This window comes from Pyrus communis, chromosome 7, assembly GCF_041283825.1.
Source record: "Pyrus communis isolate YQ-2024b chromosome 7, ASM4128382v1, whole genome shotgun sequence".
NCBI lineage: Eukaryota > Viridiplantae > Streptophyta > Magnoliopsida > Rosales > Rosaceae > Pyrus > Pyrus communis.
This window is the reverse complement of record NC_142571.1, coordinates 26667268-26680662: the sequence shown is the minus strand read 5'-3', so window position 1 is coordinate 26680662 and position 13395 is coordinate 26667268. Positions and strand designations below refer to the sequence as shown.

Below are 13395 nucleotides of genomic sequence, written 5' to 3'. Positions count from 1 at the left end.
TAGTACTGTCACTTTAACGTCTCCATTTAATAAAGTCTTTATCCTTAAAGGAGTAGATTTTATCTCCCCATCAATTCTTACAAAGCAAAAATATTTTTCACAAAGTCATTTTGACGTCTTTATGTCTAAAGATATTTTTCATATACAAGCTATTCAGGCGACGAAAGAATTAAAAACAAGGTCTCAAATGCATAAAGAAATGGTCTAAACCACTTGAACTTCAATACCGTTACATAAAACTTGATATTTTTCATGCTATGGTATGGATTCCAGCAAGAACAAAATATTGACTTCCTATATGTGCATGAACAGTAAATACCAACTCTTTTATGCAGTTAAATAGACAACACAGCCAAGCAATGAGCATCATCAATGAATCTATTGGACATCAAAGTCGCATGCCACTTGGCACCATGTAGAGTCACTTCCACACAGCTGTTCGTATGCTGCATTCATATGCTAGGCATGTTGGAAATAAACAATTAGGCAGTCCTAACAAAAAGATGTCTTTCGAAACGGAGACGTTGTAATTGCATACGCAGGAAGAACTTTTGTAGCTCCTTTACGGTTTATAAAAATAAAATAAAACTGGAGCTAATAAAAATATCATTTGTCGGTTATTTTAAATTTATTATCTGCTCATCTGAAAGACGGAAACACAAATTCCTTGTTATATGATCCATACATTGCAGGCGAAGGATATCCTGGGACTTTTTTATTTGTCAATGATTATCTGACTCTAATTAATGGGCCGGTTGTTATTATTATTGTTTTTCCTCCTTTCCGAATTTGAATCGAGATTTTCTTTAGATCTTCAAATTCGTAATCAATTGACTCAAAATTGAAGTCATTCAAAAGAATAAAGAGAGATATGGACCGTTAATTTGTGTGAAGTAGGTCAGTGGAATAGAGAAATAAGAGTCGTATAATTTTAAAGAGTAGTCCGTGAACTTCGAACAAATAAATCAAAAAAGGATCCCAATTCTCCAAATTTGACTTGAATACACTTGGCAAAAAAGCTATTTTTCACCAATGTCATGAGGATAATATAAGCGCAATCAATGTATACTTCTTTTATTTATCTTTTCTTGCATCGTCAGAATTTTCATTCAAATTTATGCCAAATCTTCACCAACATTATTGATGTAATAAAACATTCCCAAGGTAAACAATCACAGTGAAAAGTGAATGACCCAGTTGACTGTTTGAGCCTCCCGGAAGTTAGGAATCTTTAGGGATTGAAAAGATTAGCTATAAAAAAGCTAGAAGGTATTTTACCAAAAAAAAAATAAAAGCTAAAAGGTAAATCATGATTGAGCAATTACATTAGTGTCTCTCCAGGTTTCATCTTTTTCTGAAAAAGCTAAGACTGTGAAAACGACTTCCACGTTTACCCTAGTTCGCAGAAAAAAATGCTCAATAATACAGCTGGAAGGAACGTGAAAAACAAATGTCATGGAAGAAAGGGAGAGAAACGTTAGGTAAGTGTGGCTGTCGTATTTACTTATTATACACAAAAACTTTTGACAATTTACTCTATGTTCATTTGTCACGGGTTCATGTCCTTTGGCTCCTTTTCCGGTTGTATTAATATTGGTAGTCAACTTCACCGTTCATGATCATATGTGACTAACTTCATGCATGGTTGCATTTAGATCGAAAGGTACCGGAACGGTCCATATATGTGACTAGCTCCATGCATGGACGCATTTTGGTCGAAAGGTGGTAGTGCAAGTGGACACTACTTGACTCAATTTTTTTAAGTGAGCCATTTCACTTTCATACAAATTCATGGACAGTCTAATTTCTAATGTGCGAAAATTATATTTGATTCACAAAATTTAACAATTCTTCTTCTTAATGATAGAGACTTTGAATATCAGGATTGGTGGTGGTTTAAGTTGAATATGGGACTGCAATGCAGATGTACTTGGAAGAAATTGATCATCATCACAGAAAATGAAGTTGTGTTTGGTAGTTTTTCTCTTTGATTTGATATGTCTACTAATTGTCCCTTCGAAACGAGAAACTGGCAAGGACTAGAAGCTAAACTCCATTGGCATTTTTCTTATTTCCACTCACTAGTTGGTTTGGTTGAGAAGACCACTTCCACGTTTGAAGAACGTGACAATGAAAACGACTAAATTACTGCCATTTGATCTTTGATTTTAATTGAAGTACTGGAAACGCGGTTTCTGTATTATATATAGAGACAAAAATGTTTTGCTTCTCCATTTCCTAAAGCAAAAGCTTTTGCACCATTTGCATTGGCCTTTTGCAAAATCCAGGAGGTGATTATTTGTTGAAGCAAAGAGATTTGTCTTTCCATTGTAAAAGGGAATCTGAATGGAAAATGATTTCTGCACTCATTTTTCTTCTTCCTGAGCACATTTTTTTCTTATGTTCTAATTGTTGGGTTGAACAAATTAAAGGAGAATCAATGAACAATAACTAAATAATAAGTGCATGAAAAAAAAACGAGAATGCGGAAATCACCTTTTAACTTGGAGTTTCACTATATAAAGTTCCAAAGTCAACATAATTTTATTTATGTTATAAGATTATGTACGTGTGACTTGGATCTTCCACCATACCATTTGTTTGAAACCAATGATTTCTATATTGCCATTACCAATGGTAATTATTAGCAGAAGCTAAATGGAAGAGGACGACGAAGGAAATACCAATAGGCAATAGGATGCCTCCATGACTACATCCACTACAAGTCAAGGATTGCAATTTAGTGATCTTAATCAAAAGACATGTACCCCCACACTGGAGAAGTAAATTGACTCATCGAATTCCAATATCTCTAAAGGCATTAAAAAAAGAACAATGTATATTTGTTAATCAAGGAATAGAAACGAAACATATACATGATGAAAACTGGGGGCTATGTGATTTTAGGGTCACTGTGCGGAAGATAGTAAATTGATTATTGTATAAAAATTTATGTTACAAAGCTAATTTATATGTCTATAGTTGTATTAATAAGGGATCTAAATGGAGTATTATTACTTGAGTTATAGTTCAAATCAACCAAAATCATGAAAATAAATAAAAACAAAATTTAGAGCAAAGCCGGCAGAACTAAACTAAAAACATAATAGTGATTTCTCTTATGCATGTGAAAGCAATATTTCTCTTATTCACATGCATAACCTACAAAATTTCCTAAGGATGAAATTTTTTTTGTTTTTTTGCCACAAACCAAGTTGGTATATATGCTGATGATTTCATCTTTTAGGGGCCTTTAAGATTGGGTGCCCTGTGCAAGGGCACCTATTGCACATGCCCAAAACCGCCACTATGAAAACGCTACATAACAACATGTTTGAAATTGAAAAAAATTTAAAAAAAAAAAAAACCCCTAACAATATAACAAATTTCCATAACTTAGAATTCCACTTTTATCCCATCCCTCCACAGGGGATGGTACAACTACACTGCTGATCAACCTGACTAGATTGTCAGCATTCGAAAAACTTGACATTAACATTCGGACAAGAGACGACCTGTGTAAATGTTTATAAATTATACGAAAAATTGCAGAGACCTGCAGCCTAACCACTGAATTTGTAATTTAATTAACCAAGAATATGTAGGGTAATTTTTAGGAAAAGGTTTGTTTGAAGCAGCTGCATCCTGCATGCACATGCAAAAAGCCTGTCGTTCTTTTGCGCACGCATAGTTCTCCATTAAAAAGAAAACAGTGCTGCATTTCATAGTCCCAGTACGTCCAAATGCAGTTGTCGGAGCGGTACTGGTGGCTGTGGATGGATGAGAATATATATACACATGTGTTAACTAACATATAATTTTTAGGACGAGCCTTGACGCAATGAAAAAGATTGCTCCTTTGTGACTGAACACGGCCGTAGAAATAGTCTTTTTGCAAAGTAAAAGTAAAGCTGCGTACGATAGATGTTGCATCCGACTCTTGCAAAATGAAGAGTTTTGTCGCTTGGAGTTGGGGTAGCCCTTTCATATATATAATATTTGCCCCACAAAAGTTTCTTCCTAAATAAGATACCGAAGTGGTAAGTCACTAAGTCCACGTTCGGTTGTCTCCACCATGAGTGCCTGACCAGTGACTGCATTTTCACCTGTCTCATTTGCGTTGTGGGAAATTTGAATTGCTAAAAAAAAAAAAGCAAAGAATGACAAGGAGGTAGGCCGGTGAGGCCCTTGAAGAAAGGAAAGCATGACTTGAGCCCACTTCTTTTTTTCTGTTTTTTGGGTCAAGAACTAAAGCCCAAATCTTAACATTTTTTTATGAGTTAAAAATTAGTTTATTTAAACGCCACATATAGAATTATAAATGCAGTTTAAAATATTCTGAAATGAGAGTAGCGAAATTCAAACTCTGGTGCGTAAAAGAAAGCACATCTATTTTAGCAAATGTGGCCACGACCACGTATGCAAATTAAGATTTGAGCTTAAAATATAAACATTGAGTGCAAATTGAAAAAAAGGGTTGGTAAAAGATAAAATTTGAAAGATAACAAATTATCTATTTAAAAGTCAATCAAAACAAAATGATAGAGATAGACAAGTCTAACAAGAAAAAGACTAAAATTATGAAATTAGATAAAATATGGGGTCATATGTTTTGAATAAGACTATGATAAAGTTCCAAAACAAATAATTTTGTTTAGTTTGTGTGGATTCCCACCTTGACCAATGATTATTGTGAAAATAATGGGAAAATAAAAAAAAGAAGATAAATCTATAGATTTGCACTTTTAAATTAGATAAAAATACCAAAAATATTTAAACAATTTCGATGTAATACAAATTGTCAAATTCAACTCTAATTATTTTGTTGATAAAATTAAAGTCGCTTGATGATATATTAGTATTATTTGTCACATTTTCGAGCTTCGTGTCAATGTAAATAGAAATAAAATAAAAAGAAATACTAAGGCGAGTTCCTTAAAGTGAGATTCTTTATAAGATTTCTGTCATTTTACAATTTAACGTTAATTTTCACGCTAATAAGCTGGCAGAGAGTTTATAGAGAGTTCTTTTTAAATGTCTTTTTAGCATTAAAATAAAACCAGATTTTTTCATTAAATTACTTTCTTAAGTTGGAATGTTTTCCCGCCATAAATCTTTGGTTGTTCCGCTGGCAGGGACGGCAGGCCGCTTGCCCACCATGCGTAACGGCCCCACCTCTGAGGGATTAATTATTGGAGTAGTTCGTTAAGTTACGACAATACCCATTACCAGAAATTACGACATGAAAATGAAACGATGTGTAGGAGGGCATTTTCGGAGCATAAAAATCTGGGACAGAAAACGCGGGATTTTGAGCCCTTCCCACTCTTTCTCAGCATTTTTCTCGCTGTCCTCAACCGAATGAATTCATTTTGAATTTTGAAAAAAGCCGCTTTTGGCTTAAAAGTCAAAAGCACCGATTAATCGCTTCGCTTATCCTTCTGATTTTTCCAGGGCTTGGATCTGGAGCTTGCTCTCTCTCTCTCTCTCTCTCTCTCTCTCTCTCTCTCTTGAGTCTCTTCACCTGTGTCGCAGCAAAAGGTCAGTGACAGTGAGCTTACTCTTCCATGCTGACATAATCGATTGCATACAGATTATGCTTTTTTAAGAATCGCTTTTTGGTTTAATTTATTGAATTTTCATGCATCTGGTTTGGTATGCTTAAATTGATGATGCAGACCGATTCGCTTCTATCTGATGAAGTTGTAACACAAATGGTCTCCTCGTCACAATACCTTTCGACATTTGAATATTGATAAGAGTTAGCGGAAATTTATAGCGAAAGAAAAATCTTATTTCTGATCTGGTGTACTTGATTTGATTTGATTTTGTAACTTTCACTTTAATTACTTATTTTATTTTATTTTTTTTAATTCATGGGCATCACAATTGATAGGTGGATTACTGGAGCCATCGAAATTCCTCGTCTTTAAGCGCTCGTTTGGTGTCTAAGATTGGATTGGATAACAGACTATATTAAAAATTGTGTTCAAATTGAAAGTGAAAAAATTGGGGTATTACTTGTGAAGAAAATGTATTCCTTCAAATCCCCACAAAATGGTCGGATTACAAGTGATATGTTTTCTTCGTGTCTCATATCTGATACTCATCGGCTATGGTACTCGTCAGATACTCCCGAATACTCGTTGGATGCAAGTGTTCGGCTTTTAGGATACTTTACACTTTCAAATGAAAAATTAAGAGGAGAAAATTAATAGGAAACAAAGATCTAGTTGAAAGTGATTACTACAAAGAGCTTGGCTCTAATTAAAACAAGGAATTTAACTTTCACACTTGAATGAATTTGAATTTGAATATTTTCTTGTTAAAATATGTTTTAAATTATATATTTTTATTGTCGTATCCATGACGTTTGTATATTTAGAGATTTTATGTATCAGCGTGTCGTGTGTCATTGGATTTTGAGGTCTTATGTGGTTTACTTTATATCATTTGATGTCAGTAGATGGTTGATATGGAGAGAACAGAACTGAAGAAGTCAGATTCAGCAGGGTTGGACAATAGTATCTCTCCAGATGGTTCAATGTGGCTGGTAGAAAATCTTGAAGGTAAGTGGTTATTTTCGAGCTCGTCTTGTTTGTTCTTGCTGGTTCAAATTGTTCCTTACTGTAATTTTCTGTGACGATTTGACCTAATAAAATGTTTAAAATGCCGTATCTTACAGAGATGGACCAGAGCATTAAGCAAATGATGAAGCTGATCAAAGAAGATGGTGATTCTTTGCCCAACAAAGACCAAACGTTTTTGCAGAAGAAGCCGGAATTAGTTCAGGAATTTCAACGGATGTATCGTTCGCTGGCCGGGTGCTATGAATACTTGAACAAAGCACCTAAGGGGTTTGGAGATTCTGAATATGGTTTCAACCAAGGCTCTCCTCTGCTGACTCCCGATGCTAGAAATGGTTTGCGGAAATCCGACAATCAAGTTGTTGGTTTTGATATATCACTAAGCTCAGATGGTTCTAGTCCAGCTCTTACTCTAAAGAATAGTGCTGAATCGTCTTCCTCTTCATCATTGGGATCCGAGTCAGATTCTCCTAATTCCCCGGTCAGCAATTACCTGGTTCCACCTCCGAGCGCTGATTTTGAGAGTCAGGGATGGCAGCAGAAGATTGCTGAGCTTGAAACTGAACTATCTAGCTTGAAAGAGAAGCTCCAGGTGAAGGAGTCTGATCTTACAATGGAGAAAATGCGTGTCTTCGAGCTGCAAGAACAGATAGTTGAGTTGGAAAATCGTGCATCAGACAGAGATAATGAGATTCGGAAATTGATGGAGGACTTGGAAGTGACTAAAGAAAGGCTTAAGGGGTCAGACGAAGAGATTGCGAATTTGAAGCATGAACTTGCCGATAGAATTTCCGAAGGCGCTGATCAAATGCAAGGTCTTGAATCTCAACTTGACTTGGAGAGAAAGCATGTTTCGGAGCTGCAGGAGAGGATTGTGAGGTACAATGCTGACATATTCAGCCGCGATCTTGAGGTGATGCAACTGAAGGACGCATTGCATGATGCAAAGGAACAATTCTCGCTTGAGAAAGCAGACCTGCAGGCTGACATTTCAAGTTTTGCAGCGAAACAAATTGTCTTGGACACGAGACTCGAAGAATTGAGTTTGAGAAACAAGAGGTTAGAAGATGAAATAAGGCAATGTGAAACGGATAAGATGGAAATGCAAAGACTGCATGCTGTCTATGAGATCGCATTGCAAGATGATATAAGCCGCCTGAAGGTAGAAGTTGCTGATAAAAATGGACATGTGGAAGCTGTAAATAAAGACTTGGACAGGTTTAAACTGAAATGTGACATGCTGATGGCGGAGAAAGACGAGCTCAATGCTAGGGCTCAAACGCTCATGGCGAACGTGAGTTACCGCGACAATCAGATTCAGGAAATGGCGGGACATCTTAGTCGGTTACAAACAGAACACGAGGGTCTGATTGTTGGATCCGAAAGTGCGCGTAGGCTAGTAGATGAGCTGAAATCAAGAGTGGAGGAGTTGCAGCAAGAGGTGAAAAGGCAGAGTGTTTTGATCTCGGATGGGGCTGAGGAGAAACGAGAGGTGATCCGGCAGCTTTGTTTCTCGCTGGAGTACTACAGGAGCGGATACCAAGAGCTCCGGCAAGCATTTACCGGGCACAGGCGGCGTGCCGTTGCAGCTGCATGAAATCGGTTTCTTCTATGAAACGGTCTAGTATGTTTCTGCAGCTCACTTCACTTGATGTGTCTTGCATGATGTGTTGTGTTTGTATGGAAGACGTTATTTGTTTAGGGTAATATGGTCAATTCAGGTCGGATGTTGTCAATGTTTAGTTAATTACAAAACTAAATGCTCTAGATTTTGAATGTTAAAGAACAACAACGGCATGGAAAAGCTTTGCTAATTATTGTTAATTAAGGTGTTAAACTCAGGACGTGTTTACGTAAGGGGAATGGAGTGAGAGGAATGGGAATTGCATTCGTTCCAAATGATTCATGTGTTTACTAACATTAGGAGAATGAAAATGTATGTGAGACCCACTAAAAATAGGGAATTAGATCCCTGATTTGCATGGAATTGGATTACCAACCAATGGATGGTATTTGGATTCCGGTAAAAAGCCTCAACCGGAATCAGATTTTTCTACCCAATATACCCTGATCTCCTTCCTTATTCTCCGGTAGCACAACACCCGTTATCTCCTTCCCTTGTCTTCGGTAGCACAGCACCCAGCGCCTACCTCATCTCCTTTCCTCGTCTTCGGTGGCGCAACACCCACTTAATCTCCTTCCCTTGTCTCCGGTAGCACAGCACCCATTCAAATCAAAACCCAGTGAAGAAGCAGACATAAGAGAGAGACAGAGGCAGAGGACCAATATAATAAATAAATAAATAAATATTTGGAATTAATTAGTTATTTGGAAGAAGAAGAATCAGAAGAAGAATCAGAAGTATTAGAAGAAGAAGATGGGGATTTATAGAGGGTGAGGAGAGGAGGGGGAGGGCCGCGTTAATTTCGTTGTTTTTAATTGAAGGCGTTCATTAATTTCGTTGTTTTTAATTGAAGGTGTTCATAGAATTGGCATACGGTGGGGGATTTTTATATGGTAAATAAAGATTTTTTTAGGATAAATAATTGTATTAGTGTCATATATACAAAATAATTGTATTACTAAAGGCTTCTTATATGGTAATTAAAGGTTTTTTCAGGATAAATAATTGTATTAGTTTTTTTTTTTTATAAACAAAAGAATTGTATTATTAATTAGTTAGATAAAATTTATATCTGTTTTGTACAAAGGTATCTTAGTAATCAAACTGTTCTTGATTCCGATTCATGTGAAATGGTAAACAGTAATATAAAATATGCATCATTTGCACTCTGATTCCATACAGTTTTAATAAACAACTTCAATGGGAATCTGATTCTGATTCCACATCAATCCAATTTCTCTTCAATTCAATTTCCTTCAATCTGATAACGGATTAGTAAACGCGCCATCGGTGTTCTCACTTGCTTAGGGGGCAAAATGGTCAACCTACCTATTCTTTGCCAGTGAAGTTGGGGTTTTTGACTAAATCCTAATTCAGTAAGGTAAAGTAACCCTCATTCATTTTCTTGGGAATTCTAGGGATCGCGTGATCGTGATCGTTCATCGTACATTATGCGATCAGAATTCATTTTAAATTTTAAAATTAAATATAAATAGTATCTAATAAAAACTGACCACATGCTGTACAATGAAATATCACTATTACGGGATTCCTAGGATTCCCAAAAAAAGGATCCGACGAAGATCTTTTTCCATTCATTGCAGGTGCTATAATCTAAAAATCTATGATATCTTTCACTTTCACAGTTTTCCGGAAGAAGTTATAAGCACTTTTAAAAGTTTACTCTGTACTCTATTATGTATATTATTTTTTGAGTTTTTAATCAAAATGGTTTTCGAGAATGATATAACTCTTAACTTAGATCTCTATCATTTAAAATTGATAAAATTGATCATGAGTTTGTTCATTGTAAATAATTTAGTCATTCCGTGAAAATTTTGTCAATATTCTTGTTGAATTATTACGTGAACGACCATATAACTATCCTTTTTAATGATATTTTTTGTTTGAACTTAACGAGAATATCGACATGATTTTCACGAAATGATCAAAATTGTTTGCGGTGAACAAACTCAAGAATTACTTTTATAAATTTTCATTGTTAAGAACCAAAATGAAAAATTATGTTAATCATAATAACCATTTTAGTTAATAAAAAAAACTTTATTTTTTTATATTCTTATAAACAAAAACTGCTCGTTAATATTTTTAATACGTCAATAACAACTCATTTTTCCAAGTAGAAATTATTGCTGTGAGTTGTTATTAGGTTGGACTTGGTCAATGCCCATTGCGATGCTTACACAATTGTTTAATAAGTAAATTACGTATAAAAGTTAAAAACTCAGTGGCCGGCAGTTGACGGATTCTTTGACACCCACACAACTGACACAAGTGCCACCAATCCATATTCCATAACCTTGACCTTGACCAGGCCTTCATTTTTAAGCAACCCAAACATGTAACTTTAATGTAAAACAAAAGAACAAATTACTTTATATTATACATCCCTTTGTTGAATTGAGTAGCACTCACGAGTGACTGTAGACTGTTGATTCGTTACGATTATAAGTGCACTAATTTGCTATAGTGATATTGTAGACGACTATGCTAACATTGCTTTATTTTGTGAGCTTTACACGTTATCGTGCTACATTTATAGTTTGAATGACAATGCTAGCATGTGAATCTTCAATAGGGTAATTTGACCACGTCCTCGGTAAAATCTCTCGCAAACAAGCGGTAGGGCTGGGTTCGGTTTTTTCTCAAAACCGAAACCGAACCGAAATTTCGGTTCGGTTCGGTTCGGTTCAAATTTTTTTCGGTTTTTTTCGGTTCGGTTTTTTTCGGTTCGGTTTCGGTTTTTTTCGGTTTTTTTTTTTTTTTTTTTTCTTTCTCCCTCCAAAATTATTATAAAAAAAAAAGAAATATAAAAGTTCACATTCATATTAATAGGCTAGGCGGAATGAAAAATAAGGAGGAGGAGGTTTAGGGTTGTTTTGTTAAAAAGATTAAAAAATTAAAAAAAATCTCACAAATCCTGGAGGCATGAGGGTTCGAACCCATGCCTCCATGCTTGTAAAGTTTCACTGAAACCAACTTGGCAACAGGTTCTGTTTTGTTATGATTGTATGACTAAACTATTTATAAATATTCAAAAAAATTATATATATATATATATATCGGTTCGGTTCGGTTCGGTTCGGTTTCCGAGCCTCAAAAACCGAAACCGAACCGGTCAGATTCGGTTCGGTTCGGTTTGACAATTTCGGTTCGGTTTTTTTCGGTCTCGGTCCGGTTCGGTTTTCGGTTTTTTTCGGTTTTCGGTTTTTTGAACCCACCCCTAACAAGCGGGACTCCCTGCATTTGAGTTTCACTTGACTCCGCATTTTTTTCTTTCTCACACCTCCCACCCCACACACACACATATCCGTGAAAAAAAAATTGTGGTTTCACTATACAACTAATTGGCAATATGGAAAATAGCTCAATTCCTTATAAGCCATTGCTAGATTTCTCCTTTCATGATGTGGGACTATTCTTTCACCACACGCTTGTTCTTATCTTATAAATTTCACAATGTAATACAAATTGAAAGAATCAGTCCTCTTCTGTTGAAGGATTCCTCATATAAGTTTATTTGATGGGTCATTTGTAGAGTTCACTCCACATCGTATTTAAACGACCCACTTCACATCTTTTAGATATTCCCTAAAATTCATCTTTTATGTCCTATAAGACTATTTCTCCTGTTGTTAATTGATTTTCTGATAAAATCTCAACTTTTTCAACTCTTTTATTTTGTTTGATAAAAATTTCTTAGTTAATATTAGTAATTCACATTACAAAAGACGTGATCAGCCGCCCAACTGAAGATTCTCTTCATGCTAGCATTTCTCAATTTGGTGAGCTCATACAAAACTAACTTCACCTCACATTGCGTCCAAATGCACAATTGACTTTAATTTCCCAGGTTTTGTGAGTTACCAACAAAGACAACAAGACATGCAAATGCAAAGTAAAAGAAAATACTTGGGGAACACAAACAAGAACAAAACAGGAATAAAGAGAAAGAAAAAAAAGACAACGAGGAAGAAACCGATGTTTGACCAAAAAAAAAGTTATTTGGAAATAGAAAGTTTTTTATTATTTTTTTAAGAATGACAATTAGTGGTAAATTACAGTTATCCATCATTTTCGATGGTCGGAAAAACTCATAAAGACATTTCAACCAAGTTCCTGCCCGAAAACATTCATGCCGTTAACACGTTGAAGTCAAGTAGTCATACGGACAAATTTGAAACCCTATTTCACTTGTGAATGCGAAGCCATGCTACCAAGCCCGAGCGGCCACGTCTTTTTCCAAGAGGTACCCTCGCTTCCAAGAAATCTTTGGTTTTATACTGAGACGTTTACGCAATATAATTTGTTTACTCATATTGTAACGTGTTACGGTGTTAATTTATTTATGATATTTTCAATTGTCTTCAAACACTGACTAATTAATAAATTAGTACAACACTAGTTCTTTTATTCTAAAATTTTGTTTAGTGCTTTTGTTATTAATTGACATATTTGCCGTTCTTAATATATGTGCGTTTGAAACACTCCATGACTACGACAGTGCCATACCAAAATATAAGTAAATTATAGTAATGGTCCTTCAACTTTAACTTAATTAGAACAATGGTCCCTTAACTAAAAATCCATTACCATTGGTCCCTCAACTCATCAAAACGTGCAGCTATAGTCCCTCAACTAAACATCAATTACCAATGGTCCCTCAACTTTAATCTAACTAGAGAAATGGTCCCACAATTTTAACCCAATTGGAGAAATGGTCTATTTACTTTAACCTAATTGTAACCATGATCCTTTCAACGTTACTCATTTTGATAAAATGCTGACCAAATTGACGAAAATGACCATAGCTATACGTTTTAATGAGTTGAGGGACTATTGCTCCAATTTGATTAAAGTTGAGGGATTATTGCTACAATTTACTCCCAAAATATTATCTTCAACCTATTTCCGCGTACTATTGTAGATGTAAGAGGAATGTTAAGAGGACTCTCTCATAAGTTAACTATCTACCACCTCACAGTTTAACGTCAATTTGCGTGGCACCATTATAAAACATTTTGGATAGAAAACATAATGCTAAAGAGAGTCTCTCAAAAGTAAACTATCTATAGACTCTTTATCACCTCATTTTTATGCATAATATTTACAATGTTGGCATGCAAATTGACGTTAAGTTATGAGGTGACAGAGATTTCATAA

At 35.3% G+C, this 13395-nt stretch overlaps 1 protein-coding gene across 2 annotated transcripts; it reads left to right on the top strand.

Annotated features, from left to right (window-relative positions):
- Positions 1 to 5237: 5237 nt before the first annotated feature.
- Positions 5238 to 8411, top strand: LOC137735136 (protein NETWORKED 4A). 2 transcript variants are annotated; one of them, XM_068474522.2, is made up of 3 exons: positions 5238 to 5541; positions 6467 to 6569; positions 6686 to 8411. In XM_068474522.2, exons 2-3 carry the CDS (start codon positions 6467 to 6469, stop codon positions 8182 to 8184), a joined length of 1602 nt encoding a protein of 533 aa, XP_068330623.2. In that variant the 5' UTR covers positions 5238 to 5541; the 3' UTR covers positions 8185 to 8411. The 2 variants fall into 2 exon arrangements, with proteins under 2 accessions (XP_068330623.2, XP_088552879.1); XM_088696753.1 differs by having other exon boundaries at positions 5360 to 5541; positions 6464 to 6569.
- Positions 8412 to 13395: the final 4984 nt, after the last annotated feature.

Excerpts from the sequence above, each read along its gene's own strand:
- LOC137735136 (XM_068474522.2), top strand. The coding sequence starts at position 6,467 with ATGGTTGATATGGAGAGAACAGAACTGAAGAAGTCAGATTCAGCAGGG. Across the intron at positions 6,570-6,685 it reads GCTGGTAGAAAATCTTGAAG|AGATGGACCAGAGCATTAAG; the intron begins GTAAGTGGTTAT and ends CGTATCTTACAG.